Here is a 23880-nt window from a genome sequence, read left to right on the forward strand (position 1 = left end):
CAACGGAGGTTTTATCAGACACGTGATCGCTCAGGTTTAAAGCGACCTTTGTTGACCTGAGTTCAACTGAGACTGAGATCCTCAATTATTGAGATCAACTTCATCCCAACCAGTTCAGCTGCTTTATGTTTTATTTGTGTTTTATTTATGCTTTCTTTCACGTTTTAGGGTGATCATAAGTCCTGAAGGTGTCTGGCAGATGGAAACACACTTATGTGACAAACTTAAGTCAAAATAGACATTTTATTTATTATGACAATTTCCCCTCCACTGAGGGAAGCACATGTTGTTCCTTTAAAACACACATGGAGTTAAAACCTTCGAAAAGCAGTTAAAACCGTATATAAAAAAAAATCCAACAGAAAATCATTTATAATTATGTCAAACAGCAAAGTTCATGGGTGCATGAAGTTTAATTTATCCCTTTTTAAATCTTTACAGAAAATAACAGATCAAATCGACAGTGTTAACAAAGGCATTAATCAAGTCAATAAGTTAATCAGAACATCCACAGCATCGTGTCAATCATTATGTCAGTGACATCGTCACTGCGCCGCCACGGCGAAGTTATCGAACTGGGCCAGCTGAAAGGAGCGCGTTCCTATCGCAGCCCAGCCGCTCTTCGGTGTCAGGACCACGGCGGTGCTCCACAGCGGGTGTCCGTTCAGAAGCCCGGCGGCAGACTGGCCCTGCCGGGGAGACGGGAGCACTTTATTAGGTACAGCGTCACTACGAAGAGGACTCAGCTGGTTTGGGTGGAGCTCAGCTATGTGAATAAATGTTACGAAAACACGAGGCGCTCTCAGACACGTATCGTATTTAAAGTAGCTCTCAGGAAGAAAAAAAAAAGGTTGGAGACCCCCGAACTGGACTTTCTGCTCAAACCACACACCGAAAAGCAAATAATTACTCTCATGAACGTCTGATGATTTCTGTCACTTTGTTGTTTCGATGAGTTGTTTAGTGCAGAAAATGTTAGTAATGATTGAAAAATGACAATAAAACTAACATCTCTCTCTCTACTCAAACGTCTGACTGGAAGTCCAAAACCCAGTTTACTGTCATCACATTTGAGAAACTTGTAATCGGCAGATTACCAGTTTAATTCAGAATAAATAAAACATTTAAGAGTTATCAAAAAGTAGCTCTGATGGAAACTCTCAGATTTCCCTCATTTAAAAAGTCTGCAGCGGACCAGAGGAGTGATGCAACTTCAGGTTTTCCCACAGTCTCAATAAGCCAGAACAAAGCTGGTGATAACTAACTGTACTCAGTGAGGTTTGCATCACCGTGTTCAGGATTTAAGAACCGAAGTGATTGTGGAGGAAATAAAAAACTCTCTAATTTAGCATTTTGAAACCATCGAGTATTCGTTGGACTTTAAATTGTTCTCTTCAGTCCTCCAGACTTGTTATCAAAGGAAAGTTTGGGGGGAAAGCTCGTGGATGGAATAAAAATGAAGCAAGTTTTAGTGTCAAAACGCCTCCGAACATGACTTGGTGCGCTCTTACTGTGACGGAGAGCGATAACGTGAACCAGACGTACGCTCGGGTGCCGGACTTTCCCTCCGCAAGGACCGTCTGTCCAGCTGTGAACAGAAGAAGACGGATGAGAGGAACAGCAGCAACACAAGCACTTCGACCTGCTTCTTCCTGGACAACAGTTGTAAATCTGTATTTCCTGTGTTTGTTGGTGCTGCTCATACGGACCGAGATCGCTGGTCACTTTGTAGGAGCCGTCAGCGAACACCCAGAAGAAGACTCCTTTAGCACCGCGCACCGACTGGCCTCCTTTATCCACCCGGGCCGCTACGAACACGCCGCCGGTCTTAACGTCCTCCATGAAGACGTCACACGTCACCGTCAGGTTCCTCCTGCAACAACACGCACGCAGACGTCCGTCACGGTTCTGGACTTTAAGGCGAAATGTTTCTGCAGCACTAAACGCAGCCTGCAAGTCCTCGTTTGACAGAAGCTGAACCGAGAAGATCGGCCGGGCAGGAAGTCTGGTCAAATTTTCAAAATAAAACACCCACATGTCGACCACATCACGACATCACCGTCGACCCCCGCGGCCTTTCAGTTTGGACAAGAAATGCGTTTCCACCTCGCTTCGGACACGGCATGTGAAACGGTTATGAAATAATAATGAGCATTAATAACAACAACGAGCACGACGGACAAAAGAAGAAGCCGTTTCACGTTTCGCCAAAACAGACGAAGAGAAATGAAGGAAACACGACCGAACCGGGAAGTAAAATAAACGGGAAGAGAAAACGTTCCCGGTAGGAGATGAAGCCGCGCAGAGGACCGTTAAGTTGGTCACTAGGCAACCAGGACTAAAAACATCCTCCCACCACTGATAGTCCCCGATGACGCTGACGGTCTGGTCGGCGTCCGTCGCCCACGTGACGGGTCTCTGGGTCAGAACCTGTCGAAAGGTGAAGACGTGCGGTCCGGCGTCCGTGAGGTTGACGTAGTACTCGAACACGCCCGTCTGGTCGGCGAAGTCCGGCGCCTCGGAGAACTCGGGGTTTCCTGCAGGAGGGCGATGCACAGGTGGAGGAAACACACGAAGACGTATTTAAATATATCTGGAAGGTGAAATCGAGTAAAACGGTTCCGTGTGTTCTACTTACGAACATCGAAGTCGTCCTTGTAGACTTTGGGGAAGCGAGCGGAGGGAGGCGGGTCGGGGAAGCTGCCCTTCCTCCCTGAGGTCACCGTGGTGAATGTGTAAACCTCGTCGGCAGCCAGATTCAAGGTGAACGATCCATCTAACAGCTAAAAGTCCAAACATTCAAACACTGTTAACGTTAAGAACATCGTAGAGGACGTTTCTTTAAACGGTCTCTTTACCTTCAGCGGAGTTAACTTCTCAAAGAAGGACGGCTTGTTGGTCTTGAAGTTAAACTGTGAGCGCCAAACTTGGAGCTCTTTGATGGAGGCCTGAGAGAGAAAAGAAAATAGGTGTGAGATGACAGCGCCGCTCATTAACTTCTACCAGAGTCATGAAGACCTCTTAACTTACAAAGGATCCCTGCAGCTGGAACGTTGCATTCTGGGAAGTGACATTGAAGGCAGGGAGCGGAGGTCTGATGCAGACTGAATGATCGTGAGTCTATAAAGGAAACAAAACCATCAGTTAACTGGGTGTATTTTCAGTCTACATTTATTCTGTAATAAATCTGCCCTGAGGAACATTTACTTTGTTGTTTTTTTAATGTCATACGTGTAGAAACAACAATAAAAAGTGGAAGTTGAACTCGTGTATCTGAAGAGCAGATAAGGATGTTTGTGCAACAGTGAGGTGACGGCCAGCTGCAGCCTGGAAGTCACAAACATTTGTGGCAACAAGTAAAAATATGAAAAAAAAAAAAATAAAGTAAAGCTGAACTTGCCATGGTTTCTATGACAACCGTGAGGTTTCCTTTGCCGTCAGTCAGGGCGACATAACTCCCACCTTGCACCAGATGTCCAACGGTCTGCAGGTACGTCCAGCCTGGCTGAGTGAACTGTGAGGTGTGAGCTGCAGGGGAAACAACACAGCGCGGGATTATAACGGTAAGAAGTAATTATTTATTAAAACATTTTCCGAAACACAAACGGCTCTTGGTTCACAGATATTCTTCTCAAAGCTGCAAAGTAATTTATGACATATTTCAGAGACTCTGAATCAATCCTAAAACAATTAAAAGCTTCACGTCTCTGCAGGACATTTTCTCAACATACATGTTGCAACAGTGTTGGTTTGTGTTGCTCTCCTGTAATACCCAAAGACACCAGCAGGTGTCTCCTCATCGTTGGTTGTTTCATTCGGTTTCATTAAGAGTTCAGAGTTGTGTACTTTCACTCTGCAGCTCTGAGACACTTCGGTTGGTGTTCGCTGTATGTTGACATGATGACATGTTCCATAGCTCATGTATGACTAACCACATGTATGACTAACCACATGTATGACTAACCACATGTATCGCCGTGGAGACCTGGTATTGATGTAAGTAGGAATCAAGTAGAAGAGCGGAGAACTTTGTTTGTTTAAATTTGAGGCTCTGCTCTGACTCTAGGTCCTTTTCTACATTTAGAAACACTTTAATTTAACGTCATCACACTTCTCGAGCGCCGTAGTTCTCTTCAGCCTCTTTCATAGCGGTCCTCTTTGTTTCTTTGAAGATGTGTCTGGTTGTAACTTGTTAAATGAATGTGTCTCCTGCTGACAGGTGATCTGACCTGTGACCCAGATGGGAGACTCCACCACGTAGTTGCCGCTCCAGGGCTCGTTGGCCGTCATCAGCCCGTCTCTGCTGAACGGCAGGTCCTCGTAGTAACTGGCCACCAGGTTCCAGGAGATGGTGCTGGAGGAGGAATCAGCGATGGAGCGTTTTAGAAATGTGCCTTGAAGCGCCGAATGGATGTATAATGAAAGACTTCACGTGTGTCGCTCACGCCGTCATGTGTCCGTTGACGTAGTTCTGGTTGAGGATGCGCGCCCAGCAGCCTCCGCCCACCTCGTCGTTGAAGGTGCTGTAGTCCTCCGAGGACCACAGCTTCTTGTGCGTCTTCAGGGCGTCCGTCACCGTGGTGGTTCCCGGGTAGTGAGCGCTGTCCGCCGCACACGCAACACAAGGTCGGCGTTAGTACGATAAGACGATGACATCATTACGTAGGTTTTCATTTCTACAGGAGGTGACCAGCAGCGACAAAAGCAGTTAGTTGAGCTGTTCGGTGAAGGAAAAGTTGTAATGTCTGATTTTATACCTTTTTAGGTCGATTAGTTTCCAAATGAAATCCAAACCACAGAACCGACATGAGTCCTAAAAACAGACACTAACAGCTCTTCATCTACAATAACATGTCTCAGCTTTGGCTAAAAGATGGGCTCAAAATAATAAGCTTTGTGATCACGGTTCATAGTTCACAGAACTTCAATATATCATCTGATATTAAGGTCATTTTAAAGCGTTGTTTAGTTGTAATGATGTGAATTATGTTGCACGAGTATTTACATATTTTAAATAACTAGCAGGTCCCTTTTATTCAGCTAATTGGTGTCTTTCAACATTTCTTCACATTGTACAAGAAACACAAATAAATATACTTTGACTTTACAGTAAACCTTTTCCAGTATTGTGTTCAAAAGTCTTCATGCACACAGCAGAGCAACTGAAAACACAGAACAAAATAAAAACACGTCTGCTGCTTCCTCAAAGCCGAGAAGCACACGAAAGAAGAAAATCCTCCTTCGAACGTAGACGAGCCGTTGTAACGACGGTTAGTAACGTGAACATGACGTCATGAAGCCATTAGAGGTCATTAGAGATTCAGTACTGTAAGTTGCAGACAGACCGTCACGCAGCCGGCTGCAGCTGCAGGCGGCTCCTACCCTATCACGTCCACGGCCCCGCCCAGCTCGGCGTCGAGCAGCACCGACAGGGCGATGGGCTCCCACAGGTTGTCGCTGGCTACGATCCCGACCGCCTCCAGACCGCTCTTATCCAGCGTGTAGCGCAGCAGCTGGTGCAGAGAGGAGACGGTTCACAGCGCATCAGGCCTGGTCCGGCTGCTAACTGCTGCCATCGTGTAAACAAAACTTCAGTTTGGAATGAAACCAGCTGAACAACACGGATGTGGTTGTTCAGCTGCTGAAGGCCCGCCGGGTTTGAAATGTGTCGGCAGCATGCGGAGAGTTTATCACAGCCAAACCACAACTGAGATTTTAAAGAGTCGGAAACACTTTGTGAGTTTTGGGGAACTTAAAATGCGGGTGATTACCGAGGCCGGATTCTGATGCATCTTTTGATTTGACTCGATATTAATTCACAAGGTTTGATTAATAATCGACCGTAGATGAAAACCAGCCTCGCAGGAAGCACGACTCAGAACTGATCTCGGTGTCTGAACGCATAAACAGCAGCGCTGCTGAATGATGAACGAAGAGCTGAAACAGACGCTGTGTTTATGAACTCCGACGGTTTATCTCACGTTTTAAAACGTGATGATATCACAATAATTGGATTTTCAGTTTTACACTATTGATAACAAGTCACTTCAGCCTTTTAACACGTACACACATCATTTCACTGAGAAAACGGAAATGCAAAAAAATGAATGTGTAGATTTGATCTGATAAATATCTTCTCCAGCCGAGGTGATGACTGTCTGCATGTTTGATTGAATATTAATATAAAGATGTTGATTCCTGCAGCTTTTAAACCACCTCAGATTATATAGACGTTCTGAAATGTGTTTTTTTTTTTACATGATGGCAGCAATGAACCGTTTATTTCATTAAACTGAGCGAGCTCAGTTTAGTGGTTGTCGTGCTCAACACTACTGCTGCTGCACTAAAGCACGCTCACACACAGCTCATCAAGTTTCTGATTGAACCGTCGCTATGCAGCAGAACAACAGCCACAAACATTCAGCTCAGCAGCGGATTTCCAGAGGAGACGTCACTAAAGTCATGCGATTTCTTTACGCAGACACGCGTCACATGATCAGTCAATCAATCGATCGATCGATCAGTCGTCGGCGATCCAACTGTCCTTCAGTGAACTCTCAACACCTTCAGTGTCGTCTGGTCAAAGGAGCGACGACGCACGGAGACTTTTTAAGTGTGATTTCGTGGCACTTTGAGCGGCCCGTACTTACCCAATCACCTCAACACAGTCGTTGAGGTTCGGGTCAACGATCAGAGACTTAGCGACGCTCCAATCGCCGTCTGCCGCGATGACGCCGACACCTCTCAGACCAACTTTATCCAGCATGTCCCGGAGCACCTTGGCAACAAAGACATGCTCTCAGAGGAACCACCTTCAGATATCACCTCATGCTGGGAGTCCCGCTGCATCTCCCCGTGGGACTCGGCTCAATGTTAGTGGCTGTTTTTCTCCTGCAGTTCACAGTGTAGCCTACCCACAATGCAACAGTCAAATCAACGGAAAGGTGCAGCGAGAGTAAGTTCGGGGTTTACCTTGATGTACTTGACGTCGTAGCTTCGCTCGTTCCAAATCTAAACAGATTAAAAGAGGAATTTTAGTCCCATAATAAACTTGTTCAGGTTCATTTTTAATTTCATGGTAACTTACAGGTTTGTATCTTTCAGGTCTGAAGCACCGTGGTGGAGGTGCATTCAGGGTTCAACGTGAAGAGCACGGTTTAGAGCAGTTTGTACTTCTGGGAGAAACTTTAAATAAACTAAACCAGAGTGTCTCGTTCCCTTTTAAAGCCCGGTGAACCTGCAACCTCGGTACTTTTCTATTATAACAGCAGCAGAAAGAGAGAAAGAACTTTTCTCTGCAGAGGAAACGGATCAATAATAATCAACAATAATCACCTTTAACAGTGTGATCTTCCTATTTGTAATCTTTTGCATGTTTGTGCTGCTGCGTGTGTGTGAGTAACAAGTATTGTGTAATGACAGTAAAATACTGCAGCGCTGACGTCAGATCAGGTGTTTGTAGTTCAGCCTGAAGGTCACGAAGCACCGACAGCATTCCTCAACGCTCTTCAGTTTAAGAAGCTCAGATGGGACCGAGTGTGTTTCCTCTTTAAACAACGTGGGTCAACCACGTCTGACAGCAACGACACCTTTGTACCCGGTGAACGATGAGGCCCAAAATAACTCAAATCCTGTCACTAAATAAAGACACACATTGATTTTGTATACTTCTGCTGTATTTACAGATTTGTCTCCTGTTGTTGTTGTTGGTCATTATGAGGTCGTCCTCAGGTGAAGAAACAGCAGCAGTCAGACAGCTTGAAAACAAGGCAACGAGTTTTGCCAGTTTTTTGTAGTTAAACCAAAAGTAACCGCACACGTTATATTGTTTTTAAACTGTCGAGTTGAACCAGGAAGCTGCTCTGTTGGACGTGAAGTTTCCAACCGACAGTTTTGCAGAGTTTGACTTTTCTGTTCCAAACAAGAAGCTACATTTCTAATCAGTCCTGTTCAGTTTGATTGATCGATGTCAGGAGTTGATGACATCATCAACATCTGTGTGTTTCTGTTAGTTAACCATTCATTTGAAAGCAAACTCCAATCTAGACTTCTATAACACCTGAAAACATAAACATGTGTTGAACTCGGCCAGCTGTAATTGTGCAACCTTTTTGTTTTGTTTGCATATATTTGTTGTATATATATATATATATAGATATATATATATATATATATATATTATATTATATAATCTCTCCACTACTGGAGGTTTAAGCAGATGAGTTGTATCTCCTGAGAGGACGTACGCACCCCGACGTACTGGATGTCCAGGTCGTGGTACTGTTTGGCTCCCAGGATCCAGTTCACCACGTAGGTCGCCGTGATGTCGGGGAAGTCGTAGGGCCAGTTCTTCCCGTGACCCACCCAGCCAGGAAACGCCCACGGCAGACCTACACACACACACACACACACACACACACACACACACACACACACACACACACACACACACACGTATGAGGACGTGTTGCATGTTCGGTCAAAATAAAATCAGATTAGTTTGTTTGTCAGAAGTTGAAACGGTTGAAACACTAATCAGGAGTTTTGACTTCCAATGAGAGAAGAAGTGAAGTCCTCTTACAGAATTATTACATTTCTGCCAAACAGATGTGGTTAACATCTGCAGCGAGGTCGTATGTTCACACGCAAATGAGGTGAAAATGATTCAAATTAAGCAGCGTTGAGTTTTTATTCTTTTACCTGATGTTTTAATGCCGTTAATGGTTTTATGTGAATCACTTTTTAAATCACCTTGTTGTTGAAATGTGCTCTAAAACTAAACTTCATCTTGTGGTGCAATTATGGAAAACTTGCAGCGGACTTCTGTTGAACTTTAGGATCCTTAATTCTGTTGTTGTTTTTGCCAGAAAAATGTTTTTTTTTTTGTAATCGCCAACAACTGATCAGAGTTTCGTGACTGTGTTGACGGCCGGACCTCCCGCAGCTTCCTCACCGATGAGCGTGATGTTCGGGTTCCTCTTCTTGGCCTCCTTCATCAGCCACCACTCGTAGCCTCTGAAGTAATTCTGGTCGTTCTCGTAGTGCATGTGGGACGGCTCGGTTCCATCTGATCCAGTCAACAGGTCAGTGTGCATTAAAAACAAACCAGAGATGTTGTTCTTTCATTAAGTCACCAGGTGTCCATTCAGCCCTGATGCAAAACAAATACCACAAACACCTGCTGAGCAGTGATTCATTCAGTCTGAGTTTAAGAGCTGCAAGAAATGATAAACATCTCTTATTTCTGTGATTAATATCTTATCTTTCGTCTCGTTTTAGTGTGCATGAAGCTGTTATCAGAAGGAGTCTCCGTGGATGGAGCATTTTCTGATTCCTGTTTTCAGGGAAGAAGTCCAACTCGCCTGTAGTCTGAGCGTCTCCTCCGATCTCCACCTTCAGGATGTGCAAAGAGGCTCCGAAGTTCGGCTGGAAGCAGAATAAAACACACCGGTGAGTTCCCACCGAGTTCAGCCCGAAGCTGCACCGAGCTGCACCGACTCGTACCTTGAACAGGTAGTCTAGTATCTGGCTGCGGAAGGGCTCGGCGTAGTTCACCAGCAGCCGAGACGTGGCCTGCAGAAAGCAGCAGATGGAAACTGAACTTCACAACAAGCGTCCTCGTACCAGGAAGTGGAGCCGAACCGCCTGAACTCACCCCTCCGCCGCTCAGACCTCCAATTCCGTCCAAAACTCGGCCCAGTCCTCCTTCATCGCTCAGGACGTAAGTCTGAGAGGAGCCGGAGTCCGAAAACAAAACGACGAGTGAGAAGAGCAGCGCCGCCACGCTGCTGTCCATCCTGGGAGCGCGAGGACAGGACGCGGCGTGTCACGTGACACGCGCTGCTTTGCGGTCACGTGCTGTCAACTCCAACCGAGACATTCAAGTTGAAAGTTGAAAGTTTAAAACATGAACCTGAAACTGAAAAAGGAATCATCGCAATTTAAACACGTTTATTGTGACTGAAAAAAGAATTGATATTTAAAAAATAAAAAATAAAAAATCCTTGAACTCTAAAATATCATTAAAAACGTATAATCGTACAACGTCAGTTATTTTGATGGTTTTTTCATTACAAAGTGCTTTTTAATGTCAACATTCAGATTTTTTCTTCAACTTTGTATTTCACTGAGGTTTTTTTTTTCCTCCTCAGTATTTCATCAGTTTCACAGGTTTAAATGTCAATCTTACATTTTTCAGTTTCAACTATCTGTCACCGTTTTGCTATAGAAAGGAGGACTTTGTGGATAGTGGTACATTTAACTGTTGCATACTAATGAGGAGCATCAAAATAATAAGGAATTAAACGACGTGGAAAACCACCCATGAGCTCCAGAAATCAAAGAAACGGGCTGAGAAGGATGTTTGAGGCCCAGTTGTTTGTACACAAGACCACGATTGACTGCAGCGTTTTAAACTGAGCTAGTTTGCAACATGCTGTTAGACAAATGTTTTTTTCTTCAATTAAAAGGCGCTCTTAACAATCTCATGTGATCAAAGTATCTTTCAAATCAGTTTCTATTGTAGAAAATAAAGCGTTTGTTTAAAGCGTGCTCATCTCAGCAGCCTCCACTAGAGGGCGGTAAAGGGTCAGCTTTTCTTAAATGTACGCAGTGGCAGCAGCACAATGATGACTGTTGTGATGGTGCAGGTATGTCACCCCAGCTGCAATAAAATCTTTTAAAAAAAAGAGAAAAAAAAAGCCAGTGTTTTAATCCAGACTGGTATTTTATCGTCCCATTAATTAATATGGAATCGAGGCACAGACCAGTTCACAGATTTAAATGTGATTTGAGAAAAAACACCAGTTTTAGAAACGGCCTTTAAACTAAAAACAGGCAGGAACAGATGAGGAACTAAACGATAGATTTTGTGGCAACCTATTCTTTCAAGTCATCAAAATACAAACAAAGACTGAAAAAAAATATGAGTCGACAAGGATTGATATATAAACAATGATCATTGTATTTGTGTAAAGTATTGATGACGGCAGACATTAAAAGGCAACTTTTTTCTTTTTAAGACAATAATTAATTTATTCTGTTTCAAATCAATTGTTTAAATGGCAACAAATCAAAACACATCTCAGGTCCCTGGTCATAGCGAGATCTTCACAACGGTGTTTCACTACATAACAGAGGAACAACAATTAGTGCATGATTGACAGGAAAGGTGAGAAAATGTTTTTTTTTAAATATAAATAACACGAACTGGTTCAGTGGAGCGGGAACAGAATAGAGAAACAATACAACATTAAAAACAGAAGCTGGAACTATATTTATGACAAACAAGTTAGCTAAAAGTTGTTTACAGAAGCACAGAAAAGCATTAAAATATGAATTTATCAGAATATTAAAATCAGACATTCAATCACATTCAGTTTTACTCTTAATCCTTAGAAAACATCAGCTGTCAGCATTCAAATCAATAAATTCAGCAATAAATTTAGTTTTACAAGCCAAAAAAACACCAATATTTTAGACTTTCAGCATTCACATCAGGACTTTGTGTTAAATACTTAAATCACCAGAGCAGCATATTTTACTAATTGTAGTATTTCAAACAGCAGATAAATGAGCAGCAAGTTGTTAAACAGTTTCAACCTGTAACATGTCCGGTGATTCATGGCGATATTAAAATCATGTAAGCGAGTAGCAAAGTGTTGAATGATGTCAACTTTATACTTATTAATTCTGTTTTCATCGTCATCACCACAGAAAGGAAAATCACATCAATTTACCCAAAGTTGGTATCAAATCGCTTCTCCAGCGTAATTTGAGCTGTCCGAGTCGTCTGCCAGGTTTACTCCCCAAGAACCACCATCCCACCCCACCCCATCCCATCCCACCCCACCCCCACCCCATCCCACCCCCGTCTCCCCAAACCATCCCTTCAGGTGAGAAAACGGACAAACCATCTCCTGTAAAGTTGATTTTGTTAACACTACTACATCCTGATGTCGCAACGCTCTGCAGGGATGAGATTCCATCTCCTGCTGGGAGGCCTCCCAACATGAAACGCTGAATCTGAACACGTCGCTCCTACCAGAATAAACCTGGCAGAGCATTTACATCAATCTGGAATAAATGAGGTTCAATAAACACATTTGTTTAATTAATTGAATTTGGGTGATGTACTTGACAACAGCAAAACTACACTCAGAGGTGGGTAGTTTAAAGTACAGCTCATCAATACTCCGATCGAACATCAGTATGATGGCCGGTATCCTGGATACCAGCTCTTACTTAGAAAACTTGCACTTAACGCATATTAAATACTACGCTTAGTATAATAAACAGGACGGGTCAGAGACTAAAATTACATCTTAGGATATATGAACAAGGCAGAAACCGATCTACAAGTTTCTGTAATCTTAAATAAATAAATGAGTTTAAGTTCTTTACAGAAGCAGAGAAACTCAAATAAAATCTGACTAGCAGACGGAACAGCATGAAGAAACATTAGACAATCAAACATTAAAAACATGATTTAAAGAAACTAAAATTACATCTGAAAGAATACATAAACAAAGTAGAAACTAAGTACATTTAGGACAACAACAACAACAACAAGGGAGCTCAGTTCTTTAGAGAAACAGAGAAAATGTTAAAGCAACAGAATCTTAAATATCGTGGTCCGAATCAAAATGTTTAAGGTCCAAAATTAAGTTCTTAAAGTTTAAGCATGTCAAATACTCAAAATGGGAAAGCAGCATATTTTGTCCTAATTGTAGCATTTAAATTAAAGAATAAGTGAGCAGCGAGTAGTTAACTTCTTCAACCTGAAACTGTTGAAGTTTTCATCATCACCCAAAAGACAATTCAGTGAATTTACCCAAAGTTGGTGTTGAATCACTTCTTCAGCATCATTTAAACGATCAGTCATCTCTCTGCCAGGTTTAACTCCCGATCTCCCTACCAAGAATCCTCCTCCTCCTCCTCCTCTTCTTCCTCCTCCTCTTCCTCTTCCTCCTCCTCCTCCTCTTCCTCCTCCTCCTCTTCTTCTTCCTCCTCCTCCTCTTCCTCCTCCTCCTCCTCCTCACACCTGTAGAGACAGAAACAACGTGGTAACCGGTGATAAAAACAAAGCTTCGCTCCAACAGAAGGTTTCATGTTGGAGACTGTTTGGACTTTAAACAACCTTCATCAGATCAGCTAAATATAAAAAGGTGATTTCATAACAACCAGAATAAAACAGATTTCACACACATCACCTTCATTGAAACGTCGTGTCGTCCTCACCTGTGCGCCGCAGCCACGTCATCAAACCCGCCAACAGACCTGCTCGACATACGCCTGTATCAAACTACGAGACACGTGGACAGTTGACTCACCTGCTGAGGAGGTGCAGCCCGGCGGGCTGAGCGCGAGACGCCGTGCAGAAACAGCCTCTCTGGACGGCTTGGCGTGAATACAGGTGTCTCACCTGCAGACAGGAAGAGACGCGTGTCTCCTGCTGAACTCGTCAACAGAACTGGAGGACAGCCGCTGAGCCTCGTGGACGTCTTCATCTGCGTGAAGTTTCTGTCCAGTTTATCAACGTCCCTGCGCGCGCTCAATCAGCCACACCTGTGTAAGAATTAATCAAGTCAGCCAATCAGAGAGTCGCTGCTCATTTACGCGAGCAGCAAGTAAAGGTACACCAAGTTACGCCAGATGCTAAAACTTCCGGTATACATTTCAAATTAAAAGCCTTTTTAAAAAAATAATAAATTTCCGTTGAAGACGTGTCTGTTTCTCAGATCTTACTTACATACTAACACGTACTGTTGCTTAAATAAGTACGTTCCCGCTGACAGGTTTGGGGCCATGCGGTGCACTGAGTACCAAAGTAGTGCATTGAAAACTTTAAAAACATTTATTGTGAAAATCTAAGCACTTCCTCCCCTCAACCCAAAATTCAATCTGCTGAATTTGGCACGCGAGAAAAGAGCAGCCAAGGAAAACATGCATGAACGCATCACCAGCCAACGTGATGCGTTCCAGTGCTGCCGTCATTTCTGAAACCTGTTGCTGGGATGAAAATCATAGATTCCCAGTTTAAACATTTGATATGTTGTCTTTGTTCTATTGTCTATTAAATATGTTTACATAATGCTAATCTTCATATTATGTGTTTATTTACATTTTACACAATGTCCCGACTTTTTTGGAAAGAGGATCGAATGCAGGTACAAATGACACCGAAATAAAAAAATCTAAGAGAGCTGTATTATTCACCAAACTGAAGGACACCATAACACACAAGGCAGCTTTGTGAGAAACACTAAATGTAAAGAGGAACTTTGTTTATTTATTAAAAAAAACAAACATCCAAAGTGCACTTTTAACGACCATGTTAAACTGCTGGATGTATTACAAAACAACACAGAGACCAAAACAGTTGTGTTGAACCAGGCGTTGGTATTAATGCCGACTGGCTGAGGATGTGATCCGCAGTTTAAAGATCGAAACGATGCAAAAACACTAAAGATGCTGAAATATTAAAGCAAATAAGTAAATTCTGGTTACAAGAAGTCACCTGAACGGGATTAAATATAAAGTAGATGCTGTGAACTTAATGCAAAACAAACAAAAGAACCTTTAAAGCCCCCTGCAGCCCCCCCGCCCAGCTAAACGCATCCCGGCTGTAGATGATGCATTCAGGAGTCTCCACCTGTTCACCTGCTTCTCAAGAGTCAGACTGCCTCTGTTTCCTACTGCAGGAGACATCTGTCCTTTTTAACTGTCCGTCCTGTTGTCTTCATGTCTCTCTGGACTTCGGCCTCCAGGACGCTCCTCATCTGCTGCTCTGCCGCCTTCAGCTCCTTTAAAAGTCGTCGTTTCTCTTTCTTTGAGGCCCGTTGGGCGTTTCTGTACATCCTCGCCGTGTAGTGTCCTCCGCCGTTGTCCACAGTCAGTCTGTCCATTTTCTCCAGCAGCTGCACCGTCTGTTCCCGGTCGTCCGCCTCGTTGTTGAAGACGTGATATCTGTTGTGGAACACCTGAATCATCTCTTTCAGTCTTTCATTCTTTGAAATAAAGCTTTCGATGGTTTGCTTCTTCAGTCTGTCTCCGTGTGTGAACAGCACCAGCGAGTATCTCGCTGCCTCCTCTCCAAAAGTCCTGCCAATCATCCTGAGGGTCTCCTCCTCCTCCGGCGTGAACCGGCCCAGCTTCAGGACCACCAGGAACACATGTGGCCCGGGGGCAGACAGAGAAATACACGCTTTAATCTTCTTCATCACCTCTTCTTCATTGGCATTAGTGTCAAACAGCCCCGGGGTGTCGACGACGGTGACCTTTCGACCTCCGACCTCTCCCTCGGCTCTCTGGCACTGAGCCGTCCAGGAGGACGGAGACAGCTCCGACTCAAACGCTCTCCGTCCCAGGATGGTGTTTCCCGCCGCGCTCTTCCCTCCTCCCGTCTTCCCCACCACAATAATCCGAAGTTCATCGCTCGGCTTCTGCCTCCGAGATCCTGCAGAGATCAAAACAAAGCAACGTCTTTGGTTTCAGCTTTATGTTCTTTTTCTGCTGGCAGAATATGAAATATTGAACGTCGATGCAGGTTTGAAAGCATTTGTGTTTATTGATCAACATCGCAGCGAAAGATGGTTTCTGTCTCTCCAGAACGTCAAGCAGCAAACATTAAAGCAGAATTATTAGACTGAGATCTTCATAAGAACATAACAAATCATCTTTATTTGAATATATATAAAGTAGAACATGCATTTATGTTGACAAGGTTCACAATAAAAGCAAAGTATTACATTCGTTTTTGTAAAAATTGATTTGAGGCTGTTTAAAATGTGATAAATCGTTACAGCTCAGAAGATCAAAGGAAATCTGTACAAAGGTTTTCAGCTTTGGGGAACTTTTGGTGACATGAATTTCCACCTTTGACCAACAACAAGCTGTTTTTATGGTCCGATGCTTGAGGCTGGCAGAAGAAACATTTCATAACGGCTCAAAACCTTTTTTCAACTGGAGCGCTGTGGAATCACTTCTGTGGACCAGTTTGTCTGTTTAACAGTGTTTTCAGTCCTACTTATTGTGTGCAGAGCAACACCATCACTCATTCAGTACGGGACAAGGAGACAGTAGATACAGCGTAGAATAAATGTAAAAACTGGATATGGTGATGTCTTATAGGCTGAGTGTGTATTTGTGCAACACTGTGATAAACAATGAATAAAAAGGAATGCAAGTTCATTTGTTTCTTCTATCCTACATGATTTTAATTATTAGTATTATTATTATTATCATCAATAATAATAATACAAATAATAATAATAATATATAGATTCAGCAGGTTGATTATCTCTCTCTAATGCAGGTACAAATAATTTCACTTAGCGATGAAAAGTGATGATAAAAGTTTTGGTTCTGACAGAATGTGAATGATTTGAAGGCTTCAGGTGCAGGTTGTTCTGTTCTGGATAACGACAGGTGATGATCTAACTCCATATCCATATCATCCTTATTGCACATGGCAGCCATTTGAAACTCGAACTGCTATCGCCCCGACCGTCGCTCCAACAGCTGCACCGGCTGCAACTCCGACCACCAAACCAATTGGACCTCCTATAATGCCGAACACCCCCCCGATGGCGGCGCCGCAGGCGGCTCCGATCGCGACCGCCGGCGCGGTGGTGAAGTCATTTGATCTCTCGGCTCGAGCTCTGGCTTCGTTCTGGTATCTGATGTGCAGATGGTTCTCCTCCCGGCGGCAGGCCGTTCCTACGTACTTGGTTCTCAGCTGCTGCAGCTCTCGCTGCCTCTCAGCCTTCATCTCCTTCAGGAGTCGCTCCTTCTCCTTCTCGATGGCCTCCTCTGCTCTCAGAAACATGGCGTTGGTGTAGTAGCTTCTGCCGTTGGCCATCGTCATCTTGTCTATTTTATCCAGGAGCTGGCTGTTTTGTTCGGGGTCTTTGATTTCGTTGTTGAAGACGTGGTATCTGTCGTAGCACGTTCGAATGATGGCCTTCAGGTCCGGGCTCTCTGAGATGAAGCCCTCAATGGTCTGCTTCTTCAGCTGGTCGCCGTGTGTGAACAACACCATCGTGTATTTAGCTGCATCTTCGCCAAACGTGGTCTGAATCATCCTGACGGTTTCCTTCTCCTCCTGGGTGAACCGGCCCAGCTGGAGGACCACCAGGAAGGCGTGAGGACCGGGAGCCGACAGAGAGACGCACATCTTGATCCGGTTCAACACTTCTTCCTGAGTGAAGTTGGTGTCAAACAGCCCGGGAGTGTCGATGACGGCGACTTTCCGACCGTCCACATCCCCCTTTGCTTTCTGGCATTCGGACGTCATGGAGGAGGGAGACAGCTCCGACTCGAAGGCCTCCCTCCCCAGGATGGTGTTTCCTGCTGCGCTCTTACCCACTCCCGTCTTCCCAACCAGAACAAGCCTCCGTTCGCTTGGATCTGCGGCTCCTCCGAACCCTGTCGGACACAAATACACTCTTCATCATACAGTGCTGCGTCGTCCGCCACTGGTGGAAATCAAAGAGCAGAGTCTCTTATGAGGACACAGATTCACTAATCTGTTCATTAATTCTTTGTACTAACGGTAAAGTGGTGAAATAAATAAAGAGATAAATAAAACAGCCTTTGATTTGGCATGATGAATGTGCATTTTTAAAACTATCCAACAAGTTTAGAAAGACAAACATCATGTTTCTCAGCTGAAACTAAAAATCAATGAAATCTCTCTTTTAGGAAAAGTTGCATTTTAGTGTCAAACTGACTTCAGTATGTTATTTGTTTGATGTTTTGGTAAGAAATTGCACGTATATTTCTATTAGGTTGATATGATTAAATGTAAGTGAGCCCTGGTCTCGTCCTGATGCTCCAACACCTCAACCATTTATCACCAACTGAACGAAAGAAATCCATTTATGACCCGTAGAAAAAAAAACAATAAGCAAAACCTCCAGAGAAACGTGTCATTTAGTAGCTTCAGTTTTGGGTTGTGACACTCGTTTGTTTTGAGGCTGGTGAAAGTTATGAGTTATTTCCGTCTGTTATCAACGTGTTGTTGTTGTGTTTGATCTCCTCCTTCCTGTTTTTTATGACGTGCTGCCAATTTGCTGCTTGTGATATGAAAAAACAAAGAAACTTAGAGACAGTGTTTGTTCTGTATGACTGTGACTTTGTGCTCGCTGTTTTGTTTGTTTGCTGTTGTTATTGTTATTATTGTTACATGGGAAAAAAAACATCCATAAAAGAATCACAACTTCTACATTAGGTACCAAACAGCAAACATGAACCCCTGAAGGACTCATTTTACTAGTGAGCCACTCACTGAAATTGTTTTCACAGCACAAAATGTAGCTTTACTATGTACAGTTAATGTGATGTTACTGTTTAGGATTTTTAAACTAGCTCACAATACGAATAAAAACATATGATTGAAATAGTTTAACACTAAATTGCCCTCTTAAAAATGGTCCATAACACTGCATATATCACACTTTACAATGACATTAGAACTATTTGAATAATAAATAATTCCACCGTATGATCACCTGTTTCAGCAAATTCAGCCTCCAACAGACTGGTTGATGCAAAAAGTCAAAGAAAAACACATTTTCTTCTTTCTGACATACATCAGCTCAGTTCAAAGACTGTGACAGATCCTCACACACAAACATGATTTATTTAATGTATGTTCCATCAGTCACAGTGCATCATGTAATGATTTGAATTATATTTTAAGAACATAATTCGCCAATAACCCCAAACTTTCACGACAGGATCTGCGGGCAACCACATTAAGAAAGAAATTGCATAAATTAGAGCTGCATGGGAGGAAACATGAAACAAAACAAAACAAAACAAAACAAAACAAAACAAAACAAAACAAAACAAAACAAAACAAAACAAAACAAAACAAAACAAAACAAAACAAAACAAAACAAAACAAAACAAAACAAAACAAAACAAAACTTTTAATGTGCAAAAAGACCATCAGAGTGAAATGTTCTCTGGATTTAAAATCAAAGATGGAGTTGTTTGGCCTCAGTAACAGTCGACATGTTTGGAGCAGAAGTCAACTTTTCAAGAGAAGAGCAGAAGCTCATGCGACTGTGAAGGTGGACGTGTTTTGGTTTTGGGTTCCTTCACTGCTTCAGGGACCGAGCAGCTTGCAGTTATTGATTCAACTATGAATTCTGCATCATATCAGAGGATCTTTGACGATAATTTTAGGCCGTCTGACCAAATGCTGACGTTGAACTAGAAGTGGACCTTTGAAAATAATATTTCACCACCGAATGGCTCCAAAAGAAGAACCGGGGGTTATGAAACGGTCCGGTGAACGAAACAGTGTTTGAATGTTTCAGAGTAAATCTGAGACATGAGCAAACTCTCAAACGTCTTACTGAAGGGATTTTGCATTGAAGAGGTCAAAGATTTCATTCAATTCCTTTTTGAGTAAATGATAGAAAAAGCTCATTTTCCTCAGATTGTGTTCAGATGAATCACCTGCATCTGTAGGCACAGGTTTAAACTAACTAACACCCTCCTGGACCGGGCTGCACCTTTAACACAGAAACAACCAAACCCATCAAACTTCCATTGAGCTTCCTGTCAGCTGAAATGGTCAGATCCAGACGTGGCCTATTACTGGGATAAGCAATGTCTGAATTTCAAATTGCAAACCTTCACACCGTGTTACTAAGCAAGCGCTGAACACTGTTAAAGAAAATGAAATGGATTTCTTGAAACATTTGAACCCTTCTGAACCTAAAATTTCAGGTTGAGCATGAACGCACTTATTGATTTATCACAGAAGTTCACTTGAAAGATGAATGAATCTAAAAGTATGGAGAAGATCTTTTTCTAACAAACTGAAAAGGAATGATCACACCGACAGGTTGGTTTCTTACCGTGATTCTTCACCCTGCTCATGATGAAAAGCTGACAGGATCCTGCTCATGTGTCGGTATGATTTTCTCTTCTGGGAACTTGCTGCACCTTTTTATCTCCACATGGGCGTTCCCTCTCTCGCTCTCTTCAAGGATTTGCAGAACAAGGAAGTTTGAAAAGACAGAAACAAGGAAGTCCTGAACATGTGAGGAAACTATGCAGACAGTCTTGTTTAACTTGTCTGTCTCTGTGTCTGTCGGGCTGCTGGAGCTGAAGTGCATCAGAGTGGAGCCTCGAACACCATGTCAACATCCACATCACACAAACTGATGCGTTCCCTGAAGTGTTTTGTTTGTGCTGAATGTTTGGCAGCTTTCAGAGGTGGTGAATGAAGTTTGGACTCAGAGGTACACGGGACCGCTGGCACTTCTCACGTGGAGTTATTCTCCAGAACATGTCATCTGGTCCTGTTAGAGACATATTTTGTGCTGATAACAAATTATAATAGAATTTGCTTATTTACTGAGGTAATGTAAATCTTTCTTTTGACGTATGAAATAAGATGAAATGCATATGCTGAATAATTAGCACGTATTAGTCGTGACTGACAAGATGACTGTCAGCTGATTAGCAGCTGGTTGCCAGCTGATTATCAGCTGTGATAGGGGAGAAGGGGGACTGAGTGTTTTTGGGTTCTTCCTCACCAAGCATGGAGGAAACGTGAGGAAGGGGCATCGGTAGTCTTTGACCTCACGTTACAACAAGAATGTTTTGTAAACTTTTTTGATTAATGTGAGAATAAACGAAACAACTGAATCGTGGACTGCAGCGTTATGATTTGGAGCAGTTTAACGTGAGTCAAGCGGAGCTCTGTTAAGATGGCACAGATTAAATGAAAAGGACACGGCCATCACAGGTCCTACAACAGAACTGTGGGCCACTTTATGATGCTCACCGTCAGGTACATTATTGTGACACAAGAGCCGGGGTCTCAGGTCCAATAAAAGGAACAGTTTATTTGAACAAATGCATTTAGGTTCACAAGCATCACTTCCAAAAGCTCTGCTGAGTAGTGAACAACAACCTCTCCTCTCCTCGCCCTTTTAATACCTCGGTTCCTCGCACGAGAACTTCACTCCTGCTTATCTTCACGTGAACGAGACACGACCAGACGAAAACACCTCCAGATGGGTGGACTGTCTCCTTCGGATGAGGAAGGGACATGTCCAAGTGGGAAAGAGACAGACTCGGATGGGAGTGAGACACATTCACCTGGGAAAGGAGAGACTGTTGTCAATACACAGAGTCAAGTCCATTTTCCAACATGGAGAATGGTAAATACGTTGAACGTGGGGATTTTTCTCACCGTTTCTGGTTCTTTCTGGCTCGTTGGGTTAACGTTACATAAACAGTAATGTTGGCCCAGCGCCAGACGAACAGAGTCACGCGATGACGCAGAGATTTTCAAGACTCAAATTCCTCCCAGAACAATACAATGCTGGACGAGAGCAACAAGCTAATGTTAGTGCCAATCCCTGCAAGTAAGTATGAGCATCTTACTAGTTATGAATAACGGTGTTTTTGGTGACTTTCTAAAATGTCCAGTACCTGATGAATTTATGCAATTATCAAATTGATCAAAAAAATGGACTTTTTTCATGTTTCTCTGGACGTTCACTGCATTAGATGTTGACTTTGACTGACTTGAATGTGAACAGCCTGTTGTTGAACTCTTAATGCAGAAATAGGTAATATCATGTTCTTTATAGTGTTTCACTTCATAATGACTTACAGTGCTGGTCTCAATAAAATAATCAATCAAAATGTTCCATAATTCTTTACTTTACAAATGTGAGAATCAGAGGTTGGTTTACACATTTGAAGAAGGAAAGCAGGTTGCCATGGTTACAGCGCTAACTGAACCTGCAACCTGTGTCAGGTGTAAATCATATTCAAGCAGCCTTTATCCTTCATCCTGAAAAGGAACAGGGAGAGTTTATTATATTGGCTGCATTCATTTCAGTGTAAATTTAATAGACAGAAACGTCTCGCAGCTCCACTGAAGGAGTTTTAAATCAGTATTGAGGTTAAATTCATACAAATATTTCATCATGTGAAACACCAGACATACTGATGAAAGAACTGAGAGTTTGCTCAGAGCAGTGTTTTCCACTATGGGGCTGGTCGGCTTTCCTGATTGTTCCTCCTTTGATTCATGGACGATGTCATCCGTCAGAGTTAAACACTCATTTCAGACTTTCTAACAGAAGAGGTGATGAAGTGCATGAGGAGTTTACTGGACATTTATTCACAACCTTTTCTCTCGGTTTTTACAACCCTGGATGTCCCTCTCGTTCTGCTTTATTAAAATCTAGTGTCCTGACCTGTCTGTGTTCAACCTTTTTAGAGGTGTTGCAGTCTGATTGCATGTAAAGTAATCCACATAAATTGAGCTTTTACGTTGGTTTTGTGTCCCTATTTAACACACACACACACACACACACACACACACACACACACACACACACACACACACACACACACACACACACACACAACCTCATAACGAGCACACATCAACAACAGTTTTTTTATGAGCTGGCAGAAGTCAAACCACAAAGTGATACGATGGCATTTTTCATAACATGCAAAATATCACTTTGTACTAGTTCAGAGGTTTACGACCTCTTTCAATGCCAGGTCCTCTCCTCACGACTCCCGTTGCTCCTCCACATGGCAGCCGATAGACTGTGAGGTAAAAACCAGGCCACATCAGCAGGAGGTCTCAGAGGAGTCGCAGAGGTGTCGACATATCGGTTCAGACTGTGACTAACAAACCACTGTTTCTGCAAAGATTAACGTTAAAATGCAGAATATCCCAGGAGAAAGAAAAACTGATGGCACACGCAAGTTTTCTGAATGGTTTATTTGTGCTGAATATTTTTCTCAAGCAGTTGATTTAATTTTTGTGCCCTTTGGCAATGTGGTTAACACGCTCGGTTATTTGCCCGAGGGCGGTTAATAGTTGTTTTTCTCCTTCAGCCTCCTCCACCTCGATGGAGCCGACCTCACCAGGGAGTCGGTGCAGCCGGCCGTCCTCCTCTCAGCGTGGGCCTCTTCAGTCTCCAGGTCCTCTACTTCAACCTCCTTCAGCCTGGTCTGCAGAGGGTTCAGATGGAGGAACCGGAGTCTCCGGGGTCAGCGGTGAGTTCGGCTGCTCGGAGGATCCTTCTCGGTTTTGAGGAGGTCGGGCTACTCTTTACATTTGTTAAAAAATGAGCTGCCAGAAGGAGGTCAGCGTATAAATCAAGAGCGATGACCACAGGAGATCAAATTCTTAGGATTAAAATGAACCAAACATCACGTGTGTGAATCTTTAAGCCAATCAGAGCACAGTTTTCTCATCACAGAGGTGGTTCTCAGTTCACAGCCGCCTTCCTCCTGCAAGGTGTTCATGTCACGTGTAATAGGGACACTTTGCAGCACCGGATAAAGTCACACGAAATTTCTAACAAGCATGCATTGTTTGAAGTCCAGCATACGTGATGTTAAAGGTTCTTTGTGGAGGATTTTGTGGGATATATTGGCAGAAATGCAATATACAGATGTGAAAGTGGAAACGTGTTGAGTCGGTTGTAATCTGCAGCCACCAAATCTCTCTCTTTCTAAAGAGCCTTTTATCTTCATGTAAGAAAACGACTGAAGTCATCACTACGTCTTCCTGTTTTCATCTTAAATTAAAAGCCCTCCAGCGTTTCACACAGTCCGGCCATATCTTCGGTTTTGAGAAAGTCTTGTTACTCTAAAAATCTAAATGTTCCCCTGAGAAAGTAATATGTGTTGTGAACAGGAGCAATATTTCCTGTGAATGTGGACATCCAGGATGTAATACTTAATGATTTGTTGATACTGGTCGATACCAATGCCAACATGTGGATAACTTATATGTTTCCACTGTCAGCACTTAATTAAACTGCAGATGACAGATATGAACTGGAGTCAAAAACAACTTTTCTCTTAGCAAAC

General features: G+C 43.0%; 2 protein-coding genes across 3 annotated transcripts; both read right to left on the reverse strand.

The window, feature by feature from the left end:
- Window positions 1-224: 224 nt before the first annotated feature.
- galcb (galactosylceramidase b) lies at window positions 225-9811 on the reverse strand. Of its 2 annotated transcripts, none has more exons than XM_069172455.1 (17): window positions 9656-9811; window positions 9505-9573; window positions 9363-9426; window positions 8954-9067; window positions 8251-8390; window positions 6973-7011; window positions 5383-5513; window positions 4446-4601; window positions 4230-4354; window positions 3401-3528; window positions 3031-3120; window positions 2859-2948; window positions 2639-2783; window positions 2357-2537; window positions 1710-1873; window positions 1512-1588; window positions 225-689 (listed from the first exon to the last, which is right to left on the reverse strand). In XM_069172455.1, the coding sequence occupies exons 1-17, from the start codon at window positions 9794-9796 to the stop codon at window positions 546-548; spliced, it is 1998 nt and encodes a 665-aa protein (XP_069028556.1). In that variant the 5' UTR covers window positions 9797-9811; the 3' UTR covers window positions 225-545. The 2 variants fall into 2 exon arrangements, with proteins under 2 accessions (XP_069028556.1, XP_069028558.1); XM_069172457.1 differs by lacking the exon at window positions 5383-5513 and adding an exon at window positions 6651-6778.
- Window positions 9812-14270: 4459 nt separating this feature from the next.
- Window positions 14271-19939, reverse strand: LOC138212158 (GTPase IMAP family member 8-like). Its single transcript, XM_069172442.1, has 4 exons — window positions 19875-19939; window positions 16469-17427; window positions 15877-15919; window positions 14271-15457 (listed from the first exon to the last, which is right to left on the reverse strand). Exons 1-4 carry the CDS (start codon window positions 19894-19896, stop codon window positions 14694-14696), a joined length of 1788 nt encoding a protein of 595 aa, XP_069028543.1. The 5' UTR covers window positions 19897-19939; the 3' UTR covers window positions 14271-14693.
- Window positions 19940-23880: the final 3941 nt, after the last annotated feature.

Source organism: Embiotoca jacksoni, unplaced genomic scaffold (genome assembly GCF_022577435.1).
Source record: "Embiotoca jacksoni isolate LCO1_2020_lvr unplaced genomic scaffold, fEmbJac1.0.p SCAF_53, whole genome shotgun sequence".
Taxonomy (NCBI): Eukaryota; Metazoa; Chordata; class Actinopteri; family Embiotocidae; genus Embiotoca; species Embiotoca jacksoni.

What these genes read in the sequence shown, in the direction of transcription:
- galcb (XM_069172455.1), bottom strand. Translation starts at nt 9,796, where the DNA reads ATGGACAGCAGCGTGGCGGCGCTGCTCTTCTCACTCGTCGTTTTGTTT. An exon ending in GGGGCCGTGGACGTGATAGG is followed by an intron (nt 4,602 to 5,382) that starts GTAGGAGCCGCC and finishes TGCGGCGGACAG; the next exon opens with CGCTCACTACCCGGGAACCA. An exon ending in GTCATCGGGGACTATCAGTG is followed by an intron (nt 1,874 to 2,356) that starts GTGGGAGGATGT and finishes GTGTTGTTGCAG; the next exon opens with GAGGAACCTGACGGTGACGT.
- LOC138212158 (XM_069172442.1), bottom strand. Translation starts at nt 19,896, where the DNA reads ATGAGCAGGGTGAAGAATCACG. An exon ending in GAGCAGGGTGAAGAATCACG is followed by an intron (nt 17,428 to 19,874) that starts GTAAGAAACCAA and finishes TGTGTCCGACAG; the next exon opens with GGTTCGGAGGAGCCGCAGAT. An exon ending in GAGTTTCAAATGGCTGCCAT is followed by an intron (nt 15,920 to 16,468) that starts GTGCAATAAGGA and finishes TTCTTCTGCCAG; the next exon opens with CCTCAAGCATCGGACCATAA.